Source organism: Ornithodoros turicata, chromosome 10 (genome assembly GCF_037126465.1).
Source record: "Ornithodoros turicata isolate Travis chromosome 10, ASM3712646v1, whole genome shotgun sequence".
Lineage (NCBI taxonomy): Eukaryota > Metazoa > Arthropoda > Arachnida > Ixodida > Argasidae > Ornithodoros > Ornithodoros turicata.
In genome coordinates this window covers 5,653,424-5,675,389 of record NC_088210.1, presented here as the reverse complement: position 1 = coordinate 5,675,389, position 21,966 = coordinate 5,653,424, and the positions used below count along the sequence as shown (strand labels likewise).

At 48.0% G+C, this 21,966-nt stretch overlaps 1 protein-coding gene across 1 annotated transcript in view; it reads right to left on the bottom strand.

Moving 5' to 3' along the window:
* Positions 1-21,966, bottom strand: part of LOC135370296 (uncharacterized) — a 469,518-nt gene that overhangs the window by 88,315 nt on the left and 359,237 nt on the right. Inside the window, exon 5 of the mRNA XM_064604007.1 lies at positions 20,846-20,899. Within this exon, the coding sequence (XP_064460077.1) occupies positions 20,846-20,899 (54 nt within the window). The remainder of the gene's footprint in view (positions 1-20,845; positions 20,900-21,966) is intronic.

The following is a 21,966-nucleotide window of genomic DNA, read 5'->3' as shown; positions in this document are numbered from 1 at the left end:
GTCAAAGTAACTTGAAGAATGTTCAAAGTTCCTTTTGTTCAATCCTGGTCTACAAACATCGCAGGCTGAGTCCTCCCCCCATGACTTGAGATGAAAGATGGCACGTGCATGGCGCGACTAACTCCGGTTACACGGTGTTGTTACACGGTGAATGTTACAAATTATGTTTTAGCCGAGCATTAGGAAGCTCAGGTATCGCGCATCTTAACGATTAGAAGTGTATTGATAATGATAGAGGGCATTGAGTAGCAGGATTAAAACTTTGCACAGTTCTACGATATGTATGTTGGGGACAACTCGTAGAGCATAAACTTGCTTTGTGCTCCTTTTTCATGTGCCTTATTACGAGATTAAAATCATCAAATCCCTTCCTAAAGAGGCTCGTAAATGTAGGCTTCTTTTGTCGTAGCAGATATTGATATCATTTTTGTATATCACGACTATTTTGAAACGTCTTGAATCGCCCATTGTGACAGCAAGGTCTGAATTAACCATATAGACAGGTCAAGAGCTGAAAAGTATATATATTGAGTAGCAAATAACTTGAAGGTAACCTGTTACATTTCTAAAGTAGCTTAACTTCACGTCAATTTGCATTACGTTTTATTATGTGTAACTGCATTTGAAATTTAGTTACCGGACGGTTTCACGTCAGTTCAGGCAGGGAGGTCCCATCGACCTCCTGGGTCTTCAGTATTTTTGATATTTATAAGCTTATCGTATATTATGATCAACTTTTTTGCCGAATAGCTTTCGTGCAAAAAAATTGAGAAAATCCGGCCCTGAATTCTGATGTTTCAGTTTTGCCGTGTTTGCACGCGTATACCTCCCGAGTGTTAAGAGATACTGTTGTGAATTTTTTTTATGCTGCTTTATTATGTATACAGGCCAGCTGTCAGAGAGCAAATTTTAGCGCGCAGGTGCAACGCTGTGTGCTATACACAGGCTTCGTCTTGGGGTTGCATTCACCCCCCATTTCAAGCATCTGATCGGCCGCTCTGACTCGATGCTCTGCTCTCGTTGTGCTGTTTTGGCGGACACCAAGCATGTGCTCCTCAACTGCCATCTATACACCTCCCAAAGAGCAGCTCTACAGTGTCGCCTGCAGTCGATCACGGCCGCACCACTCACATTGGCAACCATTCTCGGCCCTGGGTCTAACCAGACTGACCATCGTCAAGTTCTTGAGTATTTCAAGATTTTTCTGCGGGACACTGGTCTCCTGTCTACCCTATGATCTGCCTGCGTACCTGTGTGCTGTGTGTGTAGTATTTTTGTGTGCTGTGGTTTTGCCTACCGTTCTGATGTCATACTGACTCCAGTGACTATCCCTATTTAGCATCGTTCATCACCTCATCATCAGGACACATCACATCCTGCCCCATTGTGCCTTGGGGTAGTGGGCCGCACCTCAAGTGGCGAATTTCCCCATTCATTGTCATTAACTTATTCGTTGTTGTTGTTGTGTGCTATAAAAAATGGCGAACATGCCCTTTCGCGCACTTTTGTCCTGATTTCAACGCCTGATATCTCTGGCTATAGATGTCCCTGATCGCAATACTTGGTATCAGCTCACTCATCTTTTAATGCTCTTTCATCTGATATATCTATCCTGCATATACTTCCTAGCGGCATGTGCTTAAATAGGCAAATGTTTAGGCATATTTCGAAATAAACGTGGATTTTGCGCGTGTATTTCTCAAAAAGGTCCCACTTAATTTCGTATATATTTTCCCAGGATATGGCCCGATGTTAGGCCTTTCACCTAACGCAAAAACTTCTTCTCCAAAGGCGTATACTACTGATTAGCGCGTTAAAACGCGGCCCCACTGCGTACGAACGTGTCGGAGATATCGACAGCCAGAGCAAGAAGCGTCGAAGTTTGAACAAAAGTGCGCGACATAGCATGTTCGCCGCTTTTTATACGATACAGTGCTCCACGTGTGCGCCTAAATTTGCGCTCGGAGTGCTGGCAGGTAGGTATACTAAAGCACAAAAAAAATGCACTACGATATCTTGTAGGACTCAGGATGTATACACGTGGAAACACGGCAAAATTGCAACAATCGAATTCAGGGCTGGATTTCTCGATTTTTTGCACGGAAAGTATTCGAATGCTTAATTCTACCAATGTTGATCATCATCTGCGATGAGCGTCTAAATATATATGAAAACTCATGAAAATTCAGAAGGTCCATGGGACGTCCCTGTCTGAGCTAACGTGGAACCGGCCTACAATTATGTTCTGGCTAACCTTTTCAGTGGCTTCCATCTTTCAACAGTTAGAACTTAACTGGTAACGAGTTCCAACTTCTATCTCTGTTCCATATAATCTGTGTTAAATGAATATCTGTGAAGTAAATCGTACATATGCGGGACTGGTGGTTATATACTTTCAATGTAACTCTCTTTCTTTCATTGCTGGTGTCCTGCACTCAACGCAGGGAAACATCCCACATCCTCATCATCCATTCATCTATGTTGTTGTTGTTGTTGTTGTCATTGCTGGTGAAGTGATGCATTAAAGAACCCATGTATTTTGTGACTATGATGCAATAAAGAGTTTTCTACAATGACATATTGATTTTGTTTTTAAAAATCGCGCAAATTAACTCTTGTTTGGGGGGGTAGGAGGTACCCGCAAGTGTGCATTGGCTGCACCTCGGGCAATCGTTGGGGTACGATACAGGCTGCCGATAACGGACCATTAACATCCCCGTGTTGCAAACCGTATGCCGGACCATGGTCGGGAGCCGACCCGGTCGGGTCGGTCGCCGCCGGCGCACCGACGTTGGGTCGTCGCGCTGTGCTGCCTGGGTGGTGATATGGTTCCATCGACCCACCTACACGCAGTGTGCACTTTAAAGGGCTGGTGTGCCCGTTTTTAGCAGTTTCGTATATGTCGCGCTGAGAACAGAGCAAAGCGTCTTGGGTGACTGATTACTTGGTGACATGGTTCCAGCCACCCAACTACCGGCAGGGTGCACTTCAAAGGGCTGGTGTGCCTGTTTTTAGCAATTTCGTCTACGTCGCTCTGGGAACACAGCCACGCGTCCTGAGCTGACTAATTACTTGGTAATAATATCCAGCGACTCGACTACAGGCACGGTGCACTTTAAAGGGCTGGTGTGCACGTTTTTACCAATTTCGTCTATGTCGCGCTGGGAACACAGCAAAGCCTCCTGAGCTGATTGATTACTTGGTGATATGGTTCCATCGACCCAACTTCACGCAGTGTGCACTTTAAAGGGCTGGTGTGCCCGTTTTTAGCAGTTTCGTGTATGTCGCGCTGTGAAAGAGCAAAGCGTCTTGGCTGACTGATTACTTGGTGACATGGTTCTAGCGATCCAACTACCTGCAGGGTGCACTTTAAAGGGCTGATGCGCACGCTTTTAGCAATTTCGTCTACGTCGCGCTGGGAACACAGCCAAGTGTACTGGGCTTTGTTGTGTTCCCAGCGCGACATAGACGAAATTGCTAAAAACCGGCGCGCCTGCCCTTTAAAGCGCACGCTCTCGGTAGTTGGTCGCTGCATGGAACCATATCACGAAGTAATCAGTCAGCTCAGGAGGCTTTGCTGTGTTCCCAGCGCGACGTAGACGAAATTGCTCAAAACGGGCACACCAGCCCTTTAATGTGCACCCATGCCTGTATATGGGTCGATGGAACCATATCGCCAACTAATCAGTCAGCTCAGGAGGCTTTGCTGTGTTCCCAGCGCGACGTAGACGAAATTGCTCAAAACGGGCACACCAGCCCTTTAATGTGCACCCATGCCTGTATATGGGTCGATGGAACCATATCGCCAACTAATCAGTCAGCTCAGGAGGCTTTGCTGTGTTCCCAGCGCGACGTAGACGAAATTGCTCAAAACGGGCACACCAGCCCTTTAATGTGCACCCATGCCTGTATATGGGTCGATGGAACCATATCGCCAACTAATCAGTCAGTTCAGGAGGCTTTGCTGTGTTCCCAGCGCGACGTAGACGAAATTGCTCAAAACGGGCACACCAGCCCTTTAATGTGCACCCATGCCTGTATATGGGTCGATGGAACCATATCGCCAACTAATCAGTCAGCTCAGGAGGCTTTGCTGTGTTCCCAGCGCGACGTAGACGAAATTGCTCAAAACGGGCACACCAGCCCTTTAATGTGCACCCATGCCTGTATATGGGTCGATGGAACCATATCGCCAACTAATCAGTCAGCTCAGGAGGCTTTGCTGTGTTCCCAGCGCGACGTAGACGAAATTGCTCAAAACGGGCACACCAGCCCTTTAATGTGCACCCATGCCTGTATATGGGTCGATGGAACCATATCGCCAACTAATCAGTCAGCTCAGGAGGCTTTGCTGTGTTCCCAGCGCGACGTAGACGAAATTGCTCAAAACGGGCACACCAGCCCTTTAATGTGCACCCATGCCTGTATATGGGTCGATGGAACCATATCGCCAACTAATCAGTCAGCTCAGGAGGCTTTGCTGTGTTCCCAGCGCGACGTAGACGAAATTGCTCAAAACGGGCACACCAGCCCTTTAATGTGCACCCATGCCTGTATATGGGTCGATGGAACCATATCGCCAACTAATCAGTCAGCTCAGGAGGCTTTGCTGTGTTCCCAGCGCGACGTAGACGAAATTGCTCAAAACGGGCACACCAGCCCTTTAATGTGCACCCATGCCTGTATATGGGTCGATGGAACCATATCGCCAACTAATCAGTCAGCTCAGGAGGCTTTGCTGTGTTCCCAGCGCGACGTAGACGAAATTGCTCAAAACGGGCACACCAGCCCTTTAATGTGCACCCATGCCTGTATATGGGTCGATGGAACCATATCGCCAACTAATCAGTCAGTTCAGGAGGCTTTGCTGTGTTCCCAGCGCGACGTAGACGAAATTGCTCAAAACGGGCACACCAGCCCTTTAATGTGCACCCATGCCTGTATATGGGTCGATGGAACCATATCGCCAACTAATCAGTCAGCTCAGGAGGCTTTGCTGTGTTCCCAGCGCGACGTAGACGAAATTGCTCAAAACGGGCACACCAGCCCTTTAATGTGCACCCATGCCTGTATATGGGTCGATGGAACCATATCGCCAACTAATCAGTCAGCTCAGGAGGCTTTGCTGTGTTCCCAGCGCGACGTAGACGAAATTGCTCAAAACGGGCACACCAGCCCTTTAATGTGCACCCATGCCTGTATATGGGTCGATGGAACCATATCGCCAACTAATCAGTCAGCTCAGGAGGCTTTGCTGTGTTCCCAGCGCGACGTAGACGAAATTGCTCAAAACGGGCACACCAGCCCTTTAATGTGCACCCATGCCTGTATATGGGTCGATGGAACCATATCGCCAACTAATCAGTCAGCTCAGGAGGCTTTGCTGTGTTCCCAGCGCGACGTAGACGAAATTGCTCAAAACGGGCACACCAGCCCTTTAATGTGCACCCATGCCTGTATATGGGTCGATGGAACCATATCGCCAACTAATCAGTCAGCTCAGGAGGCTTTGCTGTGTTCCCAGCGCGACGTAGACGAAATTGCTCAAAACGGGCACACCAGCCCTTTAATGTGCACCCATGCCTGTATATGGGTCGATGGAACCATATCGCCAACTAATCAGTCAGCTCAGGAGGCTTTGCTGTGTTCCCAGCGCGACGTAGACGAAATTGCTCAAAACGGGCACACCAGCCCTTTAATGTGCACCCATGCCTGTATATGGGTCGATGGAACCATATCGCCAACTAATCAGTCAGCTCAGGAGGCTTTGCTGTGTTCCCAGCGCGACGTAGACGAAATTGCTCAAAACGGGCACACCAGCCCTTTAATGTGCACCCATGCCTGTATATGGGTCGATGGAACCATATCGCCAACTAATCAGTCAGCTCAGGAGGCTTTGCTGTGTTCCCAGCGCGACGTAGACGAAATTGCAAAAAACGGGCACACCAGCCCTTTAATGTGCACCCATGCCTGTATATGGGTCGATGGAACCATATCGCCAACTAATCAGTCAGCTCAGGAGGCTTTGCTGTGTTCCCAGCGCGACGTAGACGAAATTGCTCAAAACGGGCACACCAGCCCTTTAATGTGCACCCATGCCTGTATATGGGTCGATGGAACCATATCGCCAACTAATCAGTCAGCTCAGGAGGCTTTGCTGTGTTCCCAGCGCGACGTAGACGAAATTGCTCAAAACGGGCACACCAGCCCTTTAATGTGCACCCATGCCTGTATATGGGTCGATGGAACCATATCGCCAACTAATCAGTCAGCTCAGGAGGCTTTGCTGTGTTCCCAGCGCGACGTAGACGAAATTGCTCAAAACGGGCACACCAGCCCTTTAATGTGCACCCATGCCTGTATATGGGTCGATGGAACCATATCGCCAACTAATCAGTCAGCTCAGGAGGCTTTGCTGTGTTCCCAGCGCGACGTAGACGAAATTGCAAAAAACGGGCACACCAGCCCTTTAATGTGCACCCATGCCTGTATATGGGTCGATGGAACCATATCGCCAACTAATCAGTCAGCTCAGGAGGCTTTGCTGTGTTCCCAGCGCGACGTAGACGAAATTGCTCAAAACGGGCACACCAGCCCTTTAATGTGCACCCATGCCTGTATATGGGTCGATGGAACCATATCGCCAACTAATCAGTCAGCTCAGGAGGCTTTGCTGTGTTCCCAGCGCGACGTAGACGAAATTGCTCAAAACGGGCACACCAGCCCTTTAATGTGCACCCATGCCTGTATATGGGTCGATGGAACCATATCGCCAACTAATCAGTCAGCTCAGGACGATTTGCTGTGTTCCCAGCGCGACGTAGACGAAATTGCAAAAAACGGGCACACCAGCCCTTTAAAGTGCACCCTGCCGGTAGTTCGGTCACTGGAACCATATCGCCAAGTAATCAGTCAGCTCAGGACATTTTGATGTGTTCCCAGCGCGACATAGACTAAATTTGTAAAAACGTGCACACCAGCCCTTTAAAGTGCACCCTGCCTGTAGTTGGGTCGCTGGAACCATATCGTCAAGTAATCAGTCAGCTCAGGACGCTTTGCTGTGTTCCCAGCGCGACATAGACTAAATTTGTAAAAACGTGCACACCAGCCCTTTAAAGTACACCCTGCCTGTAGTTGGGTCGCTGGAACCATATCGCCAAGTAATCAGTCAGCTCAGAACGATTTGCTGTGTTCCCAGCGCGACGTAGACGAAATTGCAAAAAACGGGCACACCAGCCCTTTAAAGTGCACCCTATCTGTAGTTGGGTCGCTGGAACCATATCGCCAAGTAATCAGGTCAGCTCAGGACGCTTTGCTGTGTTCCCAGCGCGACATAGACTAAATTTGTAAAAACGTGCACACCAGCCCTTTAAAGTGCACCCTGCCTGTAGTTGGGTCGCTGGAACCATATCGCCAAGTAATCAGTCAGCTCAGAACGCTTTGCTGTGTTCCCAGCGCGACATAGACTAAATTTGTAAAAACGTGCACACCAGCCCTTTAAAGTGCACCCTGCCTGTAGTTGGGTCGCTGGAACCATATCGCCAAGTAATCAGTCAGCTCAGAACGCTTTGCTGTGTTCCCAGCGCGACATAAACTAAATTTGTAAAAACGTGCACACCAGCCCTTTAAAGTGCACCCTATCTGTAGTTGGGTCGCTGGAACCATATCGCCAAGTAATCAGTCAGCTCAGGACGCTTTGCTGTGTTCCCAGCGCGACATAGAGTAAATTTGTAAAAACGTCCAAACCAGCCCTTTAAAGTGCACCCTGCGTGTAGTTAGGTCGCTGGAACCATATCGCAAAGTAATCAGACAGCTCAGGACGCTTTGCTGTGTTCCCAGCGCGACGTAGACGAGATTGCTAAATACGTGCACACCAGCCCTTTAAAGTATACACAGCCAGTGGTTGTGTCGCTGGAACCACATCATGCGTCATTTGACCTCATTTCTGAATGCCCTCATACTGACCTCACATACCTCAGGTCTCACCAGTGACTTCACTCACAGAGACCTGGCGCCCCTCAGACCTCATGAGTGCACTCACAGGAGGTCTCATGAGGGACACAACCTCATGAGTGCACTCACAGGAGACATTATAAGGGTAAGACCCCCAGGGCTTGCGTTTGTGAGCGCCGTGAGGGTGAGGGCGAGTGAGGGCCTGTGCTCGTGAGGGCGGTGAGGATGAGGGCGATTGAGGGCATGTGTCTGTGAGGGCCGTGAGGGTGAGGGCGAGTGAGGGTGAGGGCGATTGAGGGCATGTGTCTGTGAGGGCCGTGAGGGCGAGGGCGAGTGAGGGCCTGTGCTCGTGAGGGCAGTGAGGGTGAGGGCGATTGAGGGCATGTGTCTGTGAGGGCCGAGAGGGCGAGGGCGAGTGAGGGCATGTGCCCGTGAGGGCCGTGAGGGTGAGGGCGAGTGAGGTTTCACCAAAATGCCCACCTATGCCGGAGTCACAGTAGGTAGGTATGCCGTGAGTTGTTGCGGTATGAGTGCAATTACGAGGGGAAATTGCAAAAACACACGCTGCTGCTTCATTCGGCCCGCAGTAAGACTCCTGAGACGCATCACCATGTTTTCCCATGTCACGTGGCTCCAAGGCGCTCAAAGGCTGCGCGTGACGTCATGTGCACTAGCCTCATTGAAAGCGGGAGAGGAGGCAATGCGCATGCTTTCTCTATCTAGGTGGTGTTGGCAACGCCCTCTCTCACTTCCTTTGTCAGGAAGTGACCTCATGCTGATGTCGTCGTCGGTGGGGCCTCCGCACCTGCGGGAGGGTCGCGCATCTTTAAAATGTGTGGATTTAATATATAAGCACTTTTCGGACGAAAACAATTGCCGAGCAGATTGTGGACCGATGGCGAGTTGTACCGGTTCCATAGATGGGTTTCCGGATGCGACCGTCCCTTTAGCGTGCGATATGTAGAGGTGGCTACATTTCCAAAAGAGCTGCTAATGGTGCCGTAAGGTTAGCATTAGCGTAAGGTTAGTTAAGGTAATGGTAAGGTTAGTCTGCGCAGTGTGGCGACATGTTGCACGTGCCGCACGGCAGGACTGCGGATAACTTCGGCCACCCGGGGGTTCTTTTGACGTGCGCCCGAAATCTCCGACACACGGTGCTGGAAGCAATGTTTATGCCCCCCATATTTCTACCATCCTAGGCCGGGATCGAACCCGCGATCTTGAGCTCAGCGAGCCAGCACGTTACCGACTGAGCTATCGAGGACGGCAAAAAAAAGTTAGTCTACGTGAGCTACTATTTTGTTAAGCTGACTGTAACTGTACGAATGAAATCGGGAGTACAGCAGTCACTCCAATGCCCAAACAGCTTGAGCCTAAGTACTTCGTGACTTGAATAGGATAAAATTCCATTGGACAATCGTAGCTGCCTCGCGACGTGTGCGTGTTTTCTCCGTCAATGCTCTACGCATCCCGCGTGGCGAAGGGTTTTTGAAGCATGAAAGTAAGAAACTAAGGAGAGGGCTATAAACGCGGAGGACCGTGGGACCCCTCTAGCGGTTGCTCCTGGCATTGCCACACCCATCTAGTTGCCTAGTCACGTGATCCCCACTTGTTTCGATTATGGCGGTCTGCGCGGAGGCCTCGTAGTTTAGGAAACCTAATCCTCAGCAAACCTCTGACCGTCAAGGATCCCATTTGCGCAACACTTTGAGGGTTACGGGGTATCTCAACTCTTTCCACGTAATAAATCGCAGCGAAAGTGCAGAACAGAAGAGAAGCGAGGCAATGTTACGGTGACGTCCGTACGTCTTCTAGCAATTTAGTGATCCATTGCTTCCACACTGAGATGATCTATTTTGCGTTTCAACGAGTATGATAACTTCTAGATCCAAAATAGGTTATGAAACTGAAAGTCACTCCTCGTCTCCGTATCCAGGTAAGATACGCCTTGGGCACGGAGGACGCCATGTTTGACGACGTGTTGCCGTCACGTGTATGGGTCACGTGTGTGGGCAACTAACCACAATGCTATGCTCCGGTCACAGCACGCCCGCTGCTTTGGGAGAGGCGCCCTTAGGACACCTCCTTAGTTTCCTTCCTCCGTGTTTCAAATGACTCACGTTTCGGGTCAACAGAAATAGTGCCGATGTTAATTATATGTGAGAAACCTGAGATGCTCAGTCTCAGGCTCTCAGCAAGGCGCGAGTTTTGTTGTCTTGGATCGCCTGGCTACTTCGGGTCTTCTACATACCTGCGTAAATTACTTCTAAAATGTAATTAAATTACATTACTCATTACTGAAACTAAAATGTAATGAAATTACATTACAATTACTACGAAAAAGTAATGACATCACAAAGTCATTACTTTGCCATTATTGGCATACAATGTTCCCGTGTTTTGTGGAAGGCACACGGGACCAAAACACAAAAGTTGACGAAACTTGCCTTCCCCGAAATTCGGGGAAATGTATGCTGCCAATGTAACAACAGTTAGCTTATACTCTTCTATTTGTCTCTTCTACATGTCAGGCTATAGTGTGCCACGTATGATGTATCGTTCCACAATGAAGAGACGAAGTAATTCATTACAGTAATGACATTATTACCCAGGTATGGTCCTCTGGATATTGTATGGTGGGTCATCCGGGCACCGTTCACTTTAAGCATGCTTTCCATCCCACCGCATTCCGATCCTTTTGGCGTGTCTCGTTATTTCTTTTTTCATTATCCTCTTTATTTTTTTCCCACTGTCATTATGCGTGTAATTTTGGTTATCGATCCGGCGAAAAGGATTTGCAGCTTTAGATCGTAGTTAGCTGTTACTCGTTGTCCACGCTCACGTTTTCTCCTCAGGAAGCTTGTGCTGTCGTAAGGGCTACTTTTTCGGACGTTATTTCCTCGAATTTTCTCTTTTTGTGATCCCTTGGATGGTTAGAATGCGGCGGCTGGGATTGTGGAAATCCTTCGCGCGTCTTTTAATTTGACGACACTTCCCCGCACAGTGGCTACACACTATCCCTCGTTTCTTTTCAGCTATCTCCTTGGGTTTCTTCTCCCCTTCCTGTCAAACATCTCCAGAAGAAATGACCAATTTTGACGCATCTGTCCCGTTCCGAAGGCGCTGGCCCGGTACTTACAACCCAGCTTGCGATGTTCTGCGCGATTACAAACTCTGCCGTTGTTGTGAGTTCTGTTGAAGGAGAACTAAGAGAACCTCCGTATATTTTCTTTTTTCTTTCTTTCTTTTTTGCGGCGGGTTAGGGTGGAAGACGATAAGAACAACCGGCGCCTTCTTTTAACGACATCAGATGTTTCATCGCAGGAATGGCGGCTACCCACCTCATTCTACAGGGTACGAAAGGAGTTGCCCCAGGACAGGAGCCGCCGATATTTCGAATAGAGACTGTTCTACTTCTGGGCACCGTCCTCATCATTGGCATCGTATTTAAAGGGTTAGGTGTGACATGTTAAAGGTTCGTGCGAATTGTGGGTCAACAGCCCGGAGGGAAGAAAGGGTCCGTACGAGCTTCTACGGCCGGAGTGAATGGCCGCTTTGTTAGAGTGTGGAGGGGATTATGTGAACGAAGTGATCTAGGCTCCAGACTGGTTATAGAAATGGGAGGTTCACGAACACGGGGACGAAACGGGACAACAGGCAGGAGTTCAGTTTGAGTTTGATTATAAAAAAGAAAAAAAAAAGAAAAACGGAACAGGCAGGAATTGGCAATTATTCCTAAAGATAAAGAGGTTAGTGGTTACGTGGGGAAAATTCCAGAGCGAGCAAAGTAATACAAAGTTGTGGCATGCAATAAAGAAAGCAAAAAGCAGTGGCCATGCAGAACATAACAGCTGATAAAGGGGATAGAAGGAAAAGGTCTGAGCATATTTTATTTGTGAATTGTTTCTAGGGTGCCTTGTGGTTTGTTGATACCGAACGGGCGAAGAGCGTTGAACTTGTATATGAGATAAGACTCCCTATCACGTCTGTCACGTGTGGATCTGAACCCGGTTTTTAGAATATATAGTTTAATGTTGTCAAAATTGTGACCCGGAACGCTAAAGTGTTCGGCGACTGCTTTGGGGAGTTTGTTGGACGTGTCGGTTCTGTGTCCGGTAAGGCGGTTGTTAATTTCTTGGCCGGTTTCACCAACGTATTGCATGTATGCATTATTGCATGTATTGCATGCATGTATGCATGTATGCATGTATGTATGCATGTATGTATGTGTAATGTATTGCATGTATTGCACCATAGAGCAGTCGCCGCATTCAATGCAGTATATGACATTGTCAATGTCATATGTCATACACTTGTCATATAGTCCATTGAATGCGGCGACGGCTCTATGCAATACATACGCTTAAGTATGTTGCAATGCATATATGCAATATGCATTACTTTATTATTTTTTATTTTATTACATTAGATGCATACTGCTCTATGCAATACATACGCCTGCTTCATTTTCAGAATGAAGCGCGCGCCAAATGTGCGTCTAGAGGAGGAAGAGTCCCCACCTTTTGCCTTCATTCAGATAAGACGGTTGTTTTGTTATCTTTCTGATAAGACAGTTGTCACTAGCGTCAAGGTCAAAGCGGGAAAAAGAAAGATAAAACAAGCGGCAGGAGCACTTCCTCCTCTCCCCGCATCTCCCGCGCGACCTCATTTGCGACAATCGAGCAGGCGGGGCTAAAGCGGAAATTTTACCTGTTTTTTTTTCGACTATTTCTGTTGCGATACTATGCGAAATCACGCATGATTGCGATAACCCACAATAACCGCCGTCACGATCACCAAAGGGATGAGTGTGGCTGTGATTGCAATCGTCATTGAAGTGCCCTTGCGATGATCACAACGCGTTGAAATAACATCAGGAAAACCTGTGGTGATCGCGATCGCGCTCACTGCAGTAATCTGTATTTCGTGATTTCTGTATTGCGATAACGATGTCGCGCCTCTGCAGGCACTCATGGGGATTACAATGTGATTGCGATCAGGCTGTTTGCCCTGAGCGCGATTATTGCGTGATCGCGCTCATCACCGCGATCATGTTATTCTGCAAAAGCGCAAAGTATAGGGAAGCGCGCACTTTCTGGGCGCGTTCGCAACGCCGTATGTTCAGTCCCATTCTGATTAGTTTTATATTATGGTTGATGCTCTGCTTCACTGCTGTCTACCCTCAACATGCCCCTGCCCATAAAGTTGAAATATAAGAGGCGATATTTGCATAACGCTCGTCTTTGGATGCTTTCTCAACTGTTGCTATCATGCTCCGACGTCTCTAGTTTTTCGTATCTTGTCTTCGTCGATCACTGTGTCGTTGTGAACCTGTTGCCGGGTGACCAGACCAAATGTCTGTTGTCACGATGCTAGAATTTTGCAATGTCGACATGTGGCGGTGTGTGTCGTTTTCTGCTTGCCGCACTTTGCTTCGGCATGTAGACATACTGGTGACGAGAAGGCCAATGACCACGACAGTTAGGAAATCTGTCATAATTGGTAGCCTACATTGTGCTTCTAATACCAATTATTTGTTCAGCTGCGTCGTGGAATTTCTCCGGCTTCCTGCCCTTTTGATGCCTTCACGCTTTCCGCCACGAGGATGACTTTTTCCACTGCAGTCGGGAGAAGTGAGGATTGTCGCGCCCTTTGTATTGCACCGGCCACCGAAAAAAGGCGTTCGACGCCACCGGTAGTGGCCGGCATGCCAAAGCAGACCTCAGCTAGACGAACCAGCTTATGATACCGACTGGTATCGTGTTTCCAAAAGGTACTGACATCTTACTCGTCATATTCCTCCGCAAGATACTCATCAAGTTCAGACGTCTGCCGAACTTCAGGCACCAGGAACGTGGTATCAAGGACACCGTGGATGCCGAGGGCTGTGGAAAGATCCACAGCGTGCTCTGACCGTGCTCGAAATTTCCTACTACTCTTCTCTTTCCAATCTTTCGCGTGTTACAGTGAAGACACATCATAAACGTTTTCTCGCCGTCACTAGAGCTGCCGATATATTTGAAGTGGTCTTGCAGCCAATTGGGGACAGCGAAGTCACCCATGGTGTAGGGCTCGTCAACGCGATCAGACATGATTCTTCGTTGCAGCAGTGGCGCAACACCTGTTGCCTGCACAACCAGTGCCCAAGGGACCCACACCCGGGCCCGAACAGCTTTTTATTGCTATTGCGATCTTTGAGTTGCCTATTTTTGGCCCGAAAGCCCAATCACAAGAGGAAATTCACGCCCCTGCCTTTGCTGTGTGCAAAATGCCATGTGCCAACAGCGCAACTACATGGTGATCGCGTGAGTGCGATAATGCCTAGATATCACACGAACGGCCTTTGCCTGATATCGTGATCGCACTCATGCAATCACCCTCATGATGATCGCTGCATGCGCGATCAACTCATTCGTCCGACGTTCTGATTGCGATAAACAGTGGCGCGAGGATGAGTGCGATCCAGTATCGCGCTCATGGTGCACAGCGATCACGCGCCATATCAGCCTGAGCGTGAGCGTGGGTCGGCTTCAGCCTCACGCTCGCCTTATCAGATGATCGTGATCGTGAGTTCTTTCGGGCCGAAATGCCGACCTCTGACTGTGCATAGTTCTTGTTGGGTCTGTGGTTATCCCTGGAGGACTCACTTAAAAAGAGTGAGGTTCGCTAGGAAGTTTTCAAGATTCAATTAAATATTGTCCAAAGCCTTCCTTAATGATGGCAAGAGTTTGGAGAAGGTGAGTGGTGAAAGTCCCACAATGTTCTGGCCAGTACGCGAGTTAGAATTTTCTATCACCTTAGATGAAACACCATGCATATAGGAGGGTCGCATGAACGAGATGCTAATGAGATGAATGGAGCATGGACGCACTCACGTATACATGACAACTGAAGCCGAGCAAAGCGTAAAACCACGCGACACATACAAAATGTAAGTTCAAGGCCCAGTGGCTTTCCACACATGGAGGGAACGGGGAGACAACTAGTGACCCCGCACAAAAACAATGATGTATAGCTGAGTTGTAGCACGCGGGAGAAGTTTTTGATTCGGACGACGCGCAGACACGGAATAGCCACCACAATTACGAGAAAAACCTACGTACACTGAATTTTCGGAAACCACGCTACCACGGTAACAGTTTATAAGCATACCTACGTGCATGCTTACGCCGAATTAAAACATCCATCGCGCACCTCAGTTAGAGAGAAGAGACACACAAAATATGACATTTAAATGCAAAAAGAACACGCCCACTGAAACCCCCACTGAATGCCCACTGCAAAATATGTACGTGGCGGTATACTATAATCTGGAACGTCGTTTTCTTGAGCTGGCAAAATGCTTGGTGAAGTGCCGTTGTCCGTGGAGCCAAGCGCGTTCCAGCATGTTTTCCAGCAGTTCATTGCCGAGCCAACACGTATTGTTTCTTTTGGTCTAGAATTAGTGCTGTAGCTGTTTCAATAGAATGACACCGTTTAGGGATTTTCACAGACACCGAGATCCCCTAACATTCCTCGAAATATATGTGTCTACGCAGCAGTCCATCTGCGTTTTACATCATAGGAAGTTGGGGTTACGGAGCATCTCCTGTCCGAAAGGGCCAAAACAAGTCGATGGGATTGGGAAAAACCAGCTCCCGTGGCATAGTGGTTAGTATGATGGCTTTCCACGCCGAGACTGGGAGGTGACACGCGGGTTCGAATCCTGTCACCGGCTGTGCTGTCTGAGGTTTTCCCTGGGTTTTCCGAAAACTTTCCAGACGAATGTTGGCACAGTTCCCCCTGAAGTCGGCCCAGGACGCATACTAACACCCCTGTCCCCCCACTCTTTCCTGCTGTACTCTCTCCATCTGTCCACGTCTGTACGCCGCTCATAGCCACAGTTGCTTCGCGGTGATAACACGGAATTTAAACAAAAATAAAGGGATTGGGGAAAAAAAATCAAAAGGCCGGTATATTCGTTCACGTATCCTTGCTTTTAATGCCACATTTTCTTTAATGGTGCATTTCGTTTTGTTACTTAACGTAATCTCTACAGACACTTTCCCCATTAACATGGATACAGCATGATTCAACCTCAAAGTCAACACGGATATCAATGTGTGCTCCCATACTAGCTTGCCAGAGACCTTGACTGTATATTGTGTTAAATATTTCTATATCACGAAGAAAGAAAGAATAAACAAAAATTAAACGTACAGCATATTCGGAACATAATCGGATATAGGAGCACACAAACACGCAAGGGGTACATGTATGACGATCTTTGTATGAAGCAAGCAAGCGTATTCCTTTATATCCTCTGTACAGGTGTTTGAGGGCCAACGATTTTGGGCTCCGCAAATATCGAATATATCCTGTTTCGAAGAGACATTGCTTCGATTTCAAATTCGAATGCGGAATTATATATTAGATACGAAATTCGAACACAACACGCAAGCACGCGCCCGAAATTCGAAAAATCCGAAATATTCGCTCGTCCTTTGTGGCAACACAGCCCCACATGAAGCGCTTTACTTCACAGCGCTAGAAAACCCGCTTTTTTCCTCCTCGCACTGCTACAAACCGCTCCAGACAGATATGAGGCCATTTCTGCCACCGGTTGGTGAAGGTCAAGCAAGAGGTAGTTTTACCCATGACATAGGGGAAGGTGGACGATTGTTTTGCTTCCTAATTTTGCGGCGTTCCATTGATGACAGATGAATTGAAATTGATGAATTGGTTGATGAATGAATCAATTGATGAATTGAGTGTTTGCCCAGCTAGTTCAGCTTCCGCGTCCGCATAGCTTACAGAAATGAACACTCAATAAACGACCTGCAAGAAGGCTTTTTGTTCCTCCTCCCTCGGTTATGGAAAAAAGATGAAGAAGAAACGGTGCTACATCACGTCGCCAATGAGGTGTTGCGGGACTTGAGCTGCCCTGCGCTGTGCTCTCGGGAGGACCTCGATATTCCTGGTTGCGAAATCCCCGATCTGGAGCTTCACGTTCTCGAAACAAGGAGAATCAAGGAGAATTGCTTCGTAAGATGGTATGCCGTGTTTAAAAGCAGGTCTTAACCAACTGAAATTCACGGGTTTTCCATATCTGTCCAAGTCGTTTCAGCGAACGAGAGCCAAATTTTAGCATCCGTAGGCTTATCAGCGCGGACACGACGGAGAAGCATGCTGGTTAGTTTATTGTTTATTATTAGGTTAGTCCAAGTTCGGTGTCTGCATTTTTATGTCCAGGTCAGCCTAAGTTCGCCGTTTGCAGTTTCCCGCGTGCGACTGTGCATTTTATAGTCAGATGACATTTATTTACAGTATTTCATTCTGCAATGGCGGCTTCGATCACTTTGTTTCGAGTTACACCCGTGCGCTCTGCTTTGGAAATGGGAACACGAAGGTAGAAAACAGCGCTTCGCTCGCAATGCTGTTTTCCAGCGCTCTGAAGCAAAGCCCCATATGTAGGAACATGCCCTTAGTTCTCCGTCTTCAGCGTGTAAACCGCTTTTACTATCTCAAGGGAAACTCCGCAGCGTTGCATAATGAAACTAAACTGGAAGATCTTTTGCGTGGGTAAATATATCCCCTTTGATACCCCGCGTCGAGAGCTTTATACGCGAGCGGTTCGCAAGAAAGGATCCCTTTATGCACTTGCTGAATGAACATAAGGTCTACGCACGTTTCAATGAAAAAAAGTTTGAGATGGGGAGCTTTCTCTTTTTTTCGCTAATCAGGAAATGGATTCAGATATAAGCATCCCCGTGCACTGTCTCCGCTCGCTGGGCGCGCAGCTACAGTTCACATAACGGCTTCCGAAACTGCGGACGAGCACTTTCTTCATGCAGAAAATTTCCCGAAACTGTCTGACGTACGTGATGAATATTTTCCCCATTGCGGAAGCCGGTTCCCCAGACTTAGTTTTCGCTTTATTGCGTCCGTTGTGCTGGGTCTCGTTATCCTCGCACAGCGTTTTACGACGCAACAAAATTGCTCTCCTGAAGATCAGCGTAATTAGATCCCAGTCAGATGCTGTTGCGCTGATGGCGAAGACGGAACGCCCGGCGACGCTGGCGTTATGGGAAGCTTTACTCTCGCAGGGGAACAAGAACGCACGAATAACAGCTCGTGATGCGCTAGCCGCAAATGGCTGCAAACAAAGAGGAACAACATACTAGGACTCGATGTAATATAGCAGACGAAGATGCACAGCGAAGTTTCGGCAATGAAAACGAAATGCGGATCGACTTCACGCTCTTCACTAAGAGTATGACATAGATGCAGGCTAGCTGCTGGGAAAACTTTATAATGTGAAGAGCCCGACTCTAGGCACAAGTAGAGGGACAGCACAACTCCAAGCAGCACGTGCTTAACTGTCACAAGGAAAGTTACAAATATACAGGGTGTCCCATCCAGGTCCCAGGGTGTACAAGGGACGGAACGCAACCTCAACCACCTCGGCCAGCTCGGTGAGTTCAAGACAGCCACTAATGCCGATGGCGCTGTCCCTGCCTTATAATGTGACAATGGGAGCGTAAAGTTTCGGTTTCAAGTGAAAGCCGCGAAAGCGTGTAAGTTTCTACACTCGAGAGAATTATTTGCGAAGAGAATTATCATTCTTTTGGAAAAGAAGTTGCGGTAACGAATTCATGATAATTGTAAATTGCGGTTTTCATGGTAACAACGCGTAGTGCTCGTACTCTGGCGCCTGTAGGTCTGGTATCTGTGCACCACACCAGATCGCTCTAACGGTCACATTAAAGCAATACGTCTGTCTAGTGCGCACACCAAGCATTCTAGAATGCGTAAAGTACTAGGACGAAGGTGCCTTTCCTACGAGGGCTTGACTCCAGTCTTGACCACAAGTTGAGGATTTACTAAACTCTCGTCCTCTGACCTATTTGTCAGATGATCCCGCCGACCTTTCCATTCTAACTCCCGCACATTTCTTTGTCGCAAGGCGGCTGACAGTTCTGCCTGATGCCAGCACCGTGCAAGAAGAGGAGGCCGGCCACTCTCGAGCGCATATGCTTGACGCTTTATCTGAAAGGCAAGCCATTCTGCAGGAGCTATGGACCAGGAGGCAAACGGAGTACATCACTGAGCTTCCCTCAGCTCATCGCCTGCAGTGTACGGTATCGAATACACCTTCTGTTGACGACTTAGTACTCCTGTCTTCACCTCCTAGGCCCAATGCTTCGAGAGTGACCTGGCCACTTGGTCGGGTTGTGGCACTTTTCCCTGGTCGGGACGGCCTCGTGCAAGCATGCAGCGTCAGGCTTCCGGACGGAACGGTTATCCGACGTCCTGTCCAGCATCTCCACAAGCTGGAGCTCTAGAGAACTGGCCATCATCTTCGACATCCTGCGTCCTGAACCAGGCCGGCCTGAGTATGTTGGATAAAGGCGAAGCGGTAGCGAGGGCGGCACGAGTCACGGGCTAGCGCGGACTGTTATTCCTTTTGTATTCGTTAGTTTACCCAGTTTGGTTCATAAACCTTTGTCCTCTTATGGTCTGGTGACTTGGATCTCTGACATATTGTACACGTGCAACCACAGAGCTTCGGCTATTTTTCCTTTGTATATGTACTTGCTGGCTTGCACTGCGGCCTCCACATGTGGCGCCATCACCTTGGAACGCTGACGTCTTGCCGAGACACACTGTTAGTGCCGGCCCAAGATCGTGTCGCTTCCCTGCGTCGGGCTGACGAGCTCCAAATAGAGAGAAACAGCTCTCCTCTACTGGGAGTGCACGATCAAACTGTAAACATATGCAGCCACAGAGCTTCGGCTATTTTTCCTTGAGTGTGTTGCAGTAATGTTCCTGTATTTTCCTCATGGCTCCACTCGCAGGTTATTCACTCGTTTGTTTGACAACGTCTCTATGGTGAACAAGGTGAACAAGGTAGGAAAGGGAGATTCTGCTGGTTTTAACCGATTCATCGAAGCTCAAAATTAATGTACTGCTATGTTATGTTATACGCATGTGCATGTTATATACACAATATACAACTTGGTCTCACTGAAGTATGGTTTTATGCCACTCTGCAGCAAGAAGTGTAACTGCAAAGTGTAGTAAAGCGTCCAAGCTATCACTGCGTTGTAGATAGCCTCACCATATAAGTTACTGGAACATGGTGAAAGTGGCTGTGATAGCAGGCGGAATGTAACGTTGTTTTCGGCTTGGAAGAGAGCTCATAAGCGAATTTTGTTATTGCCTGAAATACTACACTTCCGACAACAGCGTGGCAACATCTGTTGACAAATGAATAAAGTGAGGTCCTTAGTTTGTGCTAAATTCATATTTTGGATAATGAAGGGCAAGAGCTTCATTCAAGGTGTACCGAAAAGCAAAAACAATGCGGTAGGCTGCCATCTCTAGCCTGCTGCCCCAAACATTCCCAGGAAACTTGGTACATTCAAAAATAACTCATTACCACATTGAACCCTCGTGCATTTGTCGAAAGAATGCGGTTGGTATTTCTCAAAGTAAGATTTTCAACTCTCAGTGGAACTGTTGAAACTCCGCTACAATGTTTGTAAGAGAAACACAGTGGACTGACTTGCTGAGGTAAACACCCCACCAAAACCGTTTCGCAAACCGGTAACCGCTTGAGATATATGTAGGTTCAGATCCGGTTCGGTTCAGCGGTAGAGGAAATAATTTCGGTTGGGGTCAGTAGAAATATAACGGTTTTTAGCGGCTTTCGGTTCGGGTTGAGCTCCAGTTCGATCCCCAGTCAAAACTGTTTGGATATGTTCGGAACGCTCATTAACAGTTTGGTTCCCGTAGTTCTTTATACCTGTCTCCGTTTCACTATTTCAAAAGTTAGGTGAAGACTACAAAAAAGCGCAGATGTCACGACGGCGCAAAATACAGTGTTATTGATAGAATGTGGAAGACTCACCCGGAGGCCCAGGAAGTCCGGGAGATCCTCTTGCCCCCTGGAGCCCAGGAATTCCTGTAAATGCACAAATTCTTATGTCACATTACAAACCACGCGATCCTTATGCTTTAGAAAAAAAAAAGTTGAAAGCGAATGAATGAAACTGAATGTTTCTAGCTGTCGTGCCTTAATTAACTCATTATATAATCTGCCCGCGTTTATCTGGACGTCTCCGTTCCCGAGGAAATGTCCGGATAGCGCGGCATCAGGATAAGTGAAACACCGTATTGCAAGCTGTCAACAGGTAATGTGTAAGAAAGTGTCCATGGTGGAACACGATGGAAACAGATGTTCTGAGACTGGAACATAGAAGAAATAACAAACACACAAAGCCCTAAGTGCCTATGAACAATGAACGCAGAAATTATTCGAACCCACACCGTCTACATCCAGAAAATGCGGGTTCGAGTCCTGCAGCTGGCTAACCTTTCCAGTGACTTCCTTCTTTCTTCGTTCAGTGTCCATGCACGTTTGCACAAGGTTACTGCAAGTACCAAGCCCTCCTAAGCTCTTATTGATTGTATTAACTTAAGCAACACTATTATTTCGCTCAAAAATGTCTGTAATGTCTGCTAAGGCAGTTCTAAGTGCGTTTCGGGCCTCTGGGAGAGCCACCGCTCGTAGTTCCTGAGACGTGTCATTGCCGCAGTCGTCCTTACAACCGTCAGTACCAACGACGTCTTCATCGTTCTACGGCTGCACATATTTTGTCTTGCCCGTCCACATCGATGTACTCGAGAACTGTGAGGGCTTCGACACTATGTCGTCCGTCCCTTCCATGTGTTCCGGTCTCAGAACAACCACTTCAGATGGTGCACACTGAAATGGTCGTCAGCCCCGCATTGGACACAATAGCGTCGAGACTGGGAGGTACTCGGGTCCGAATCCCTGTACCGGTTTTTCCTGGGTTTTCCTCAGAGGCTTTCAGACATATGTCGGCACGGTTCCCTTAGAAGTCTGCCCAGGACGCAGATTTCCCCAGGGCGTAAGCTGTGACGTTGCCCACTTCAGTGAGGCCGACAACGGCGAGACTTTGCACCATCACCAGCACAACCCACCAGCACAATAGTAAACTGGGTAGT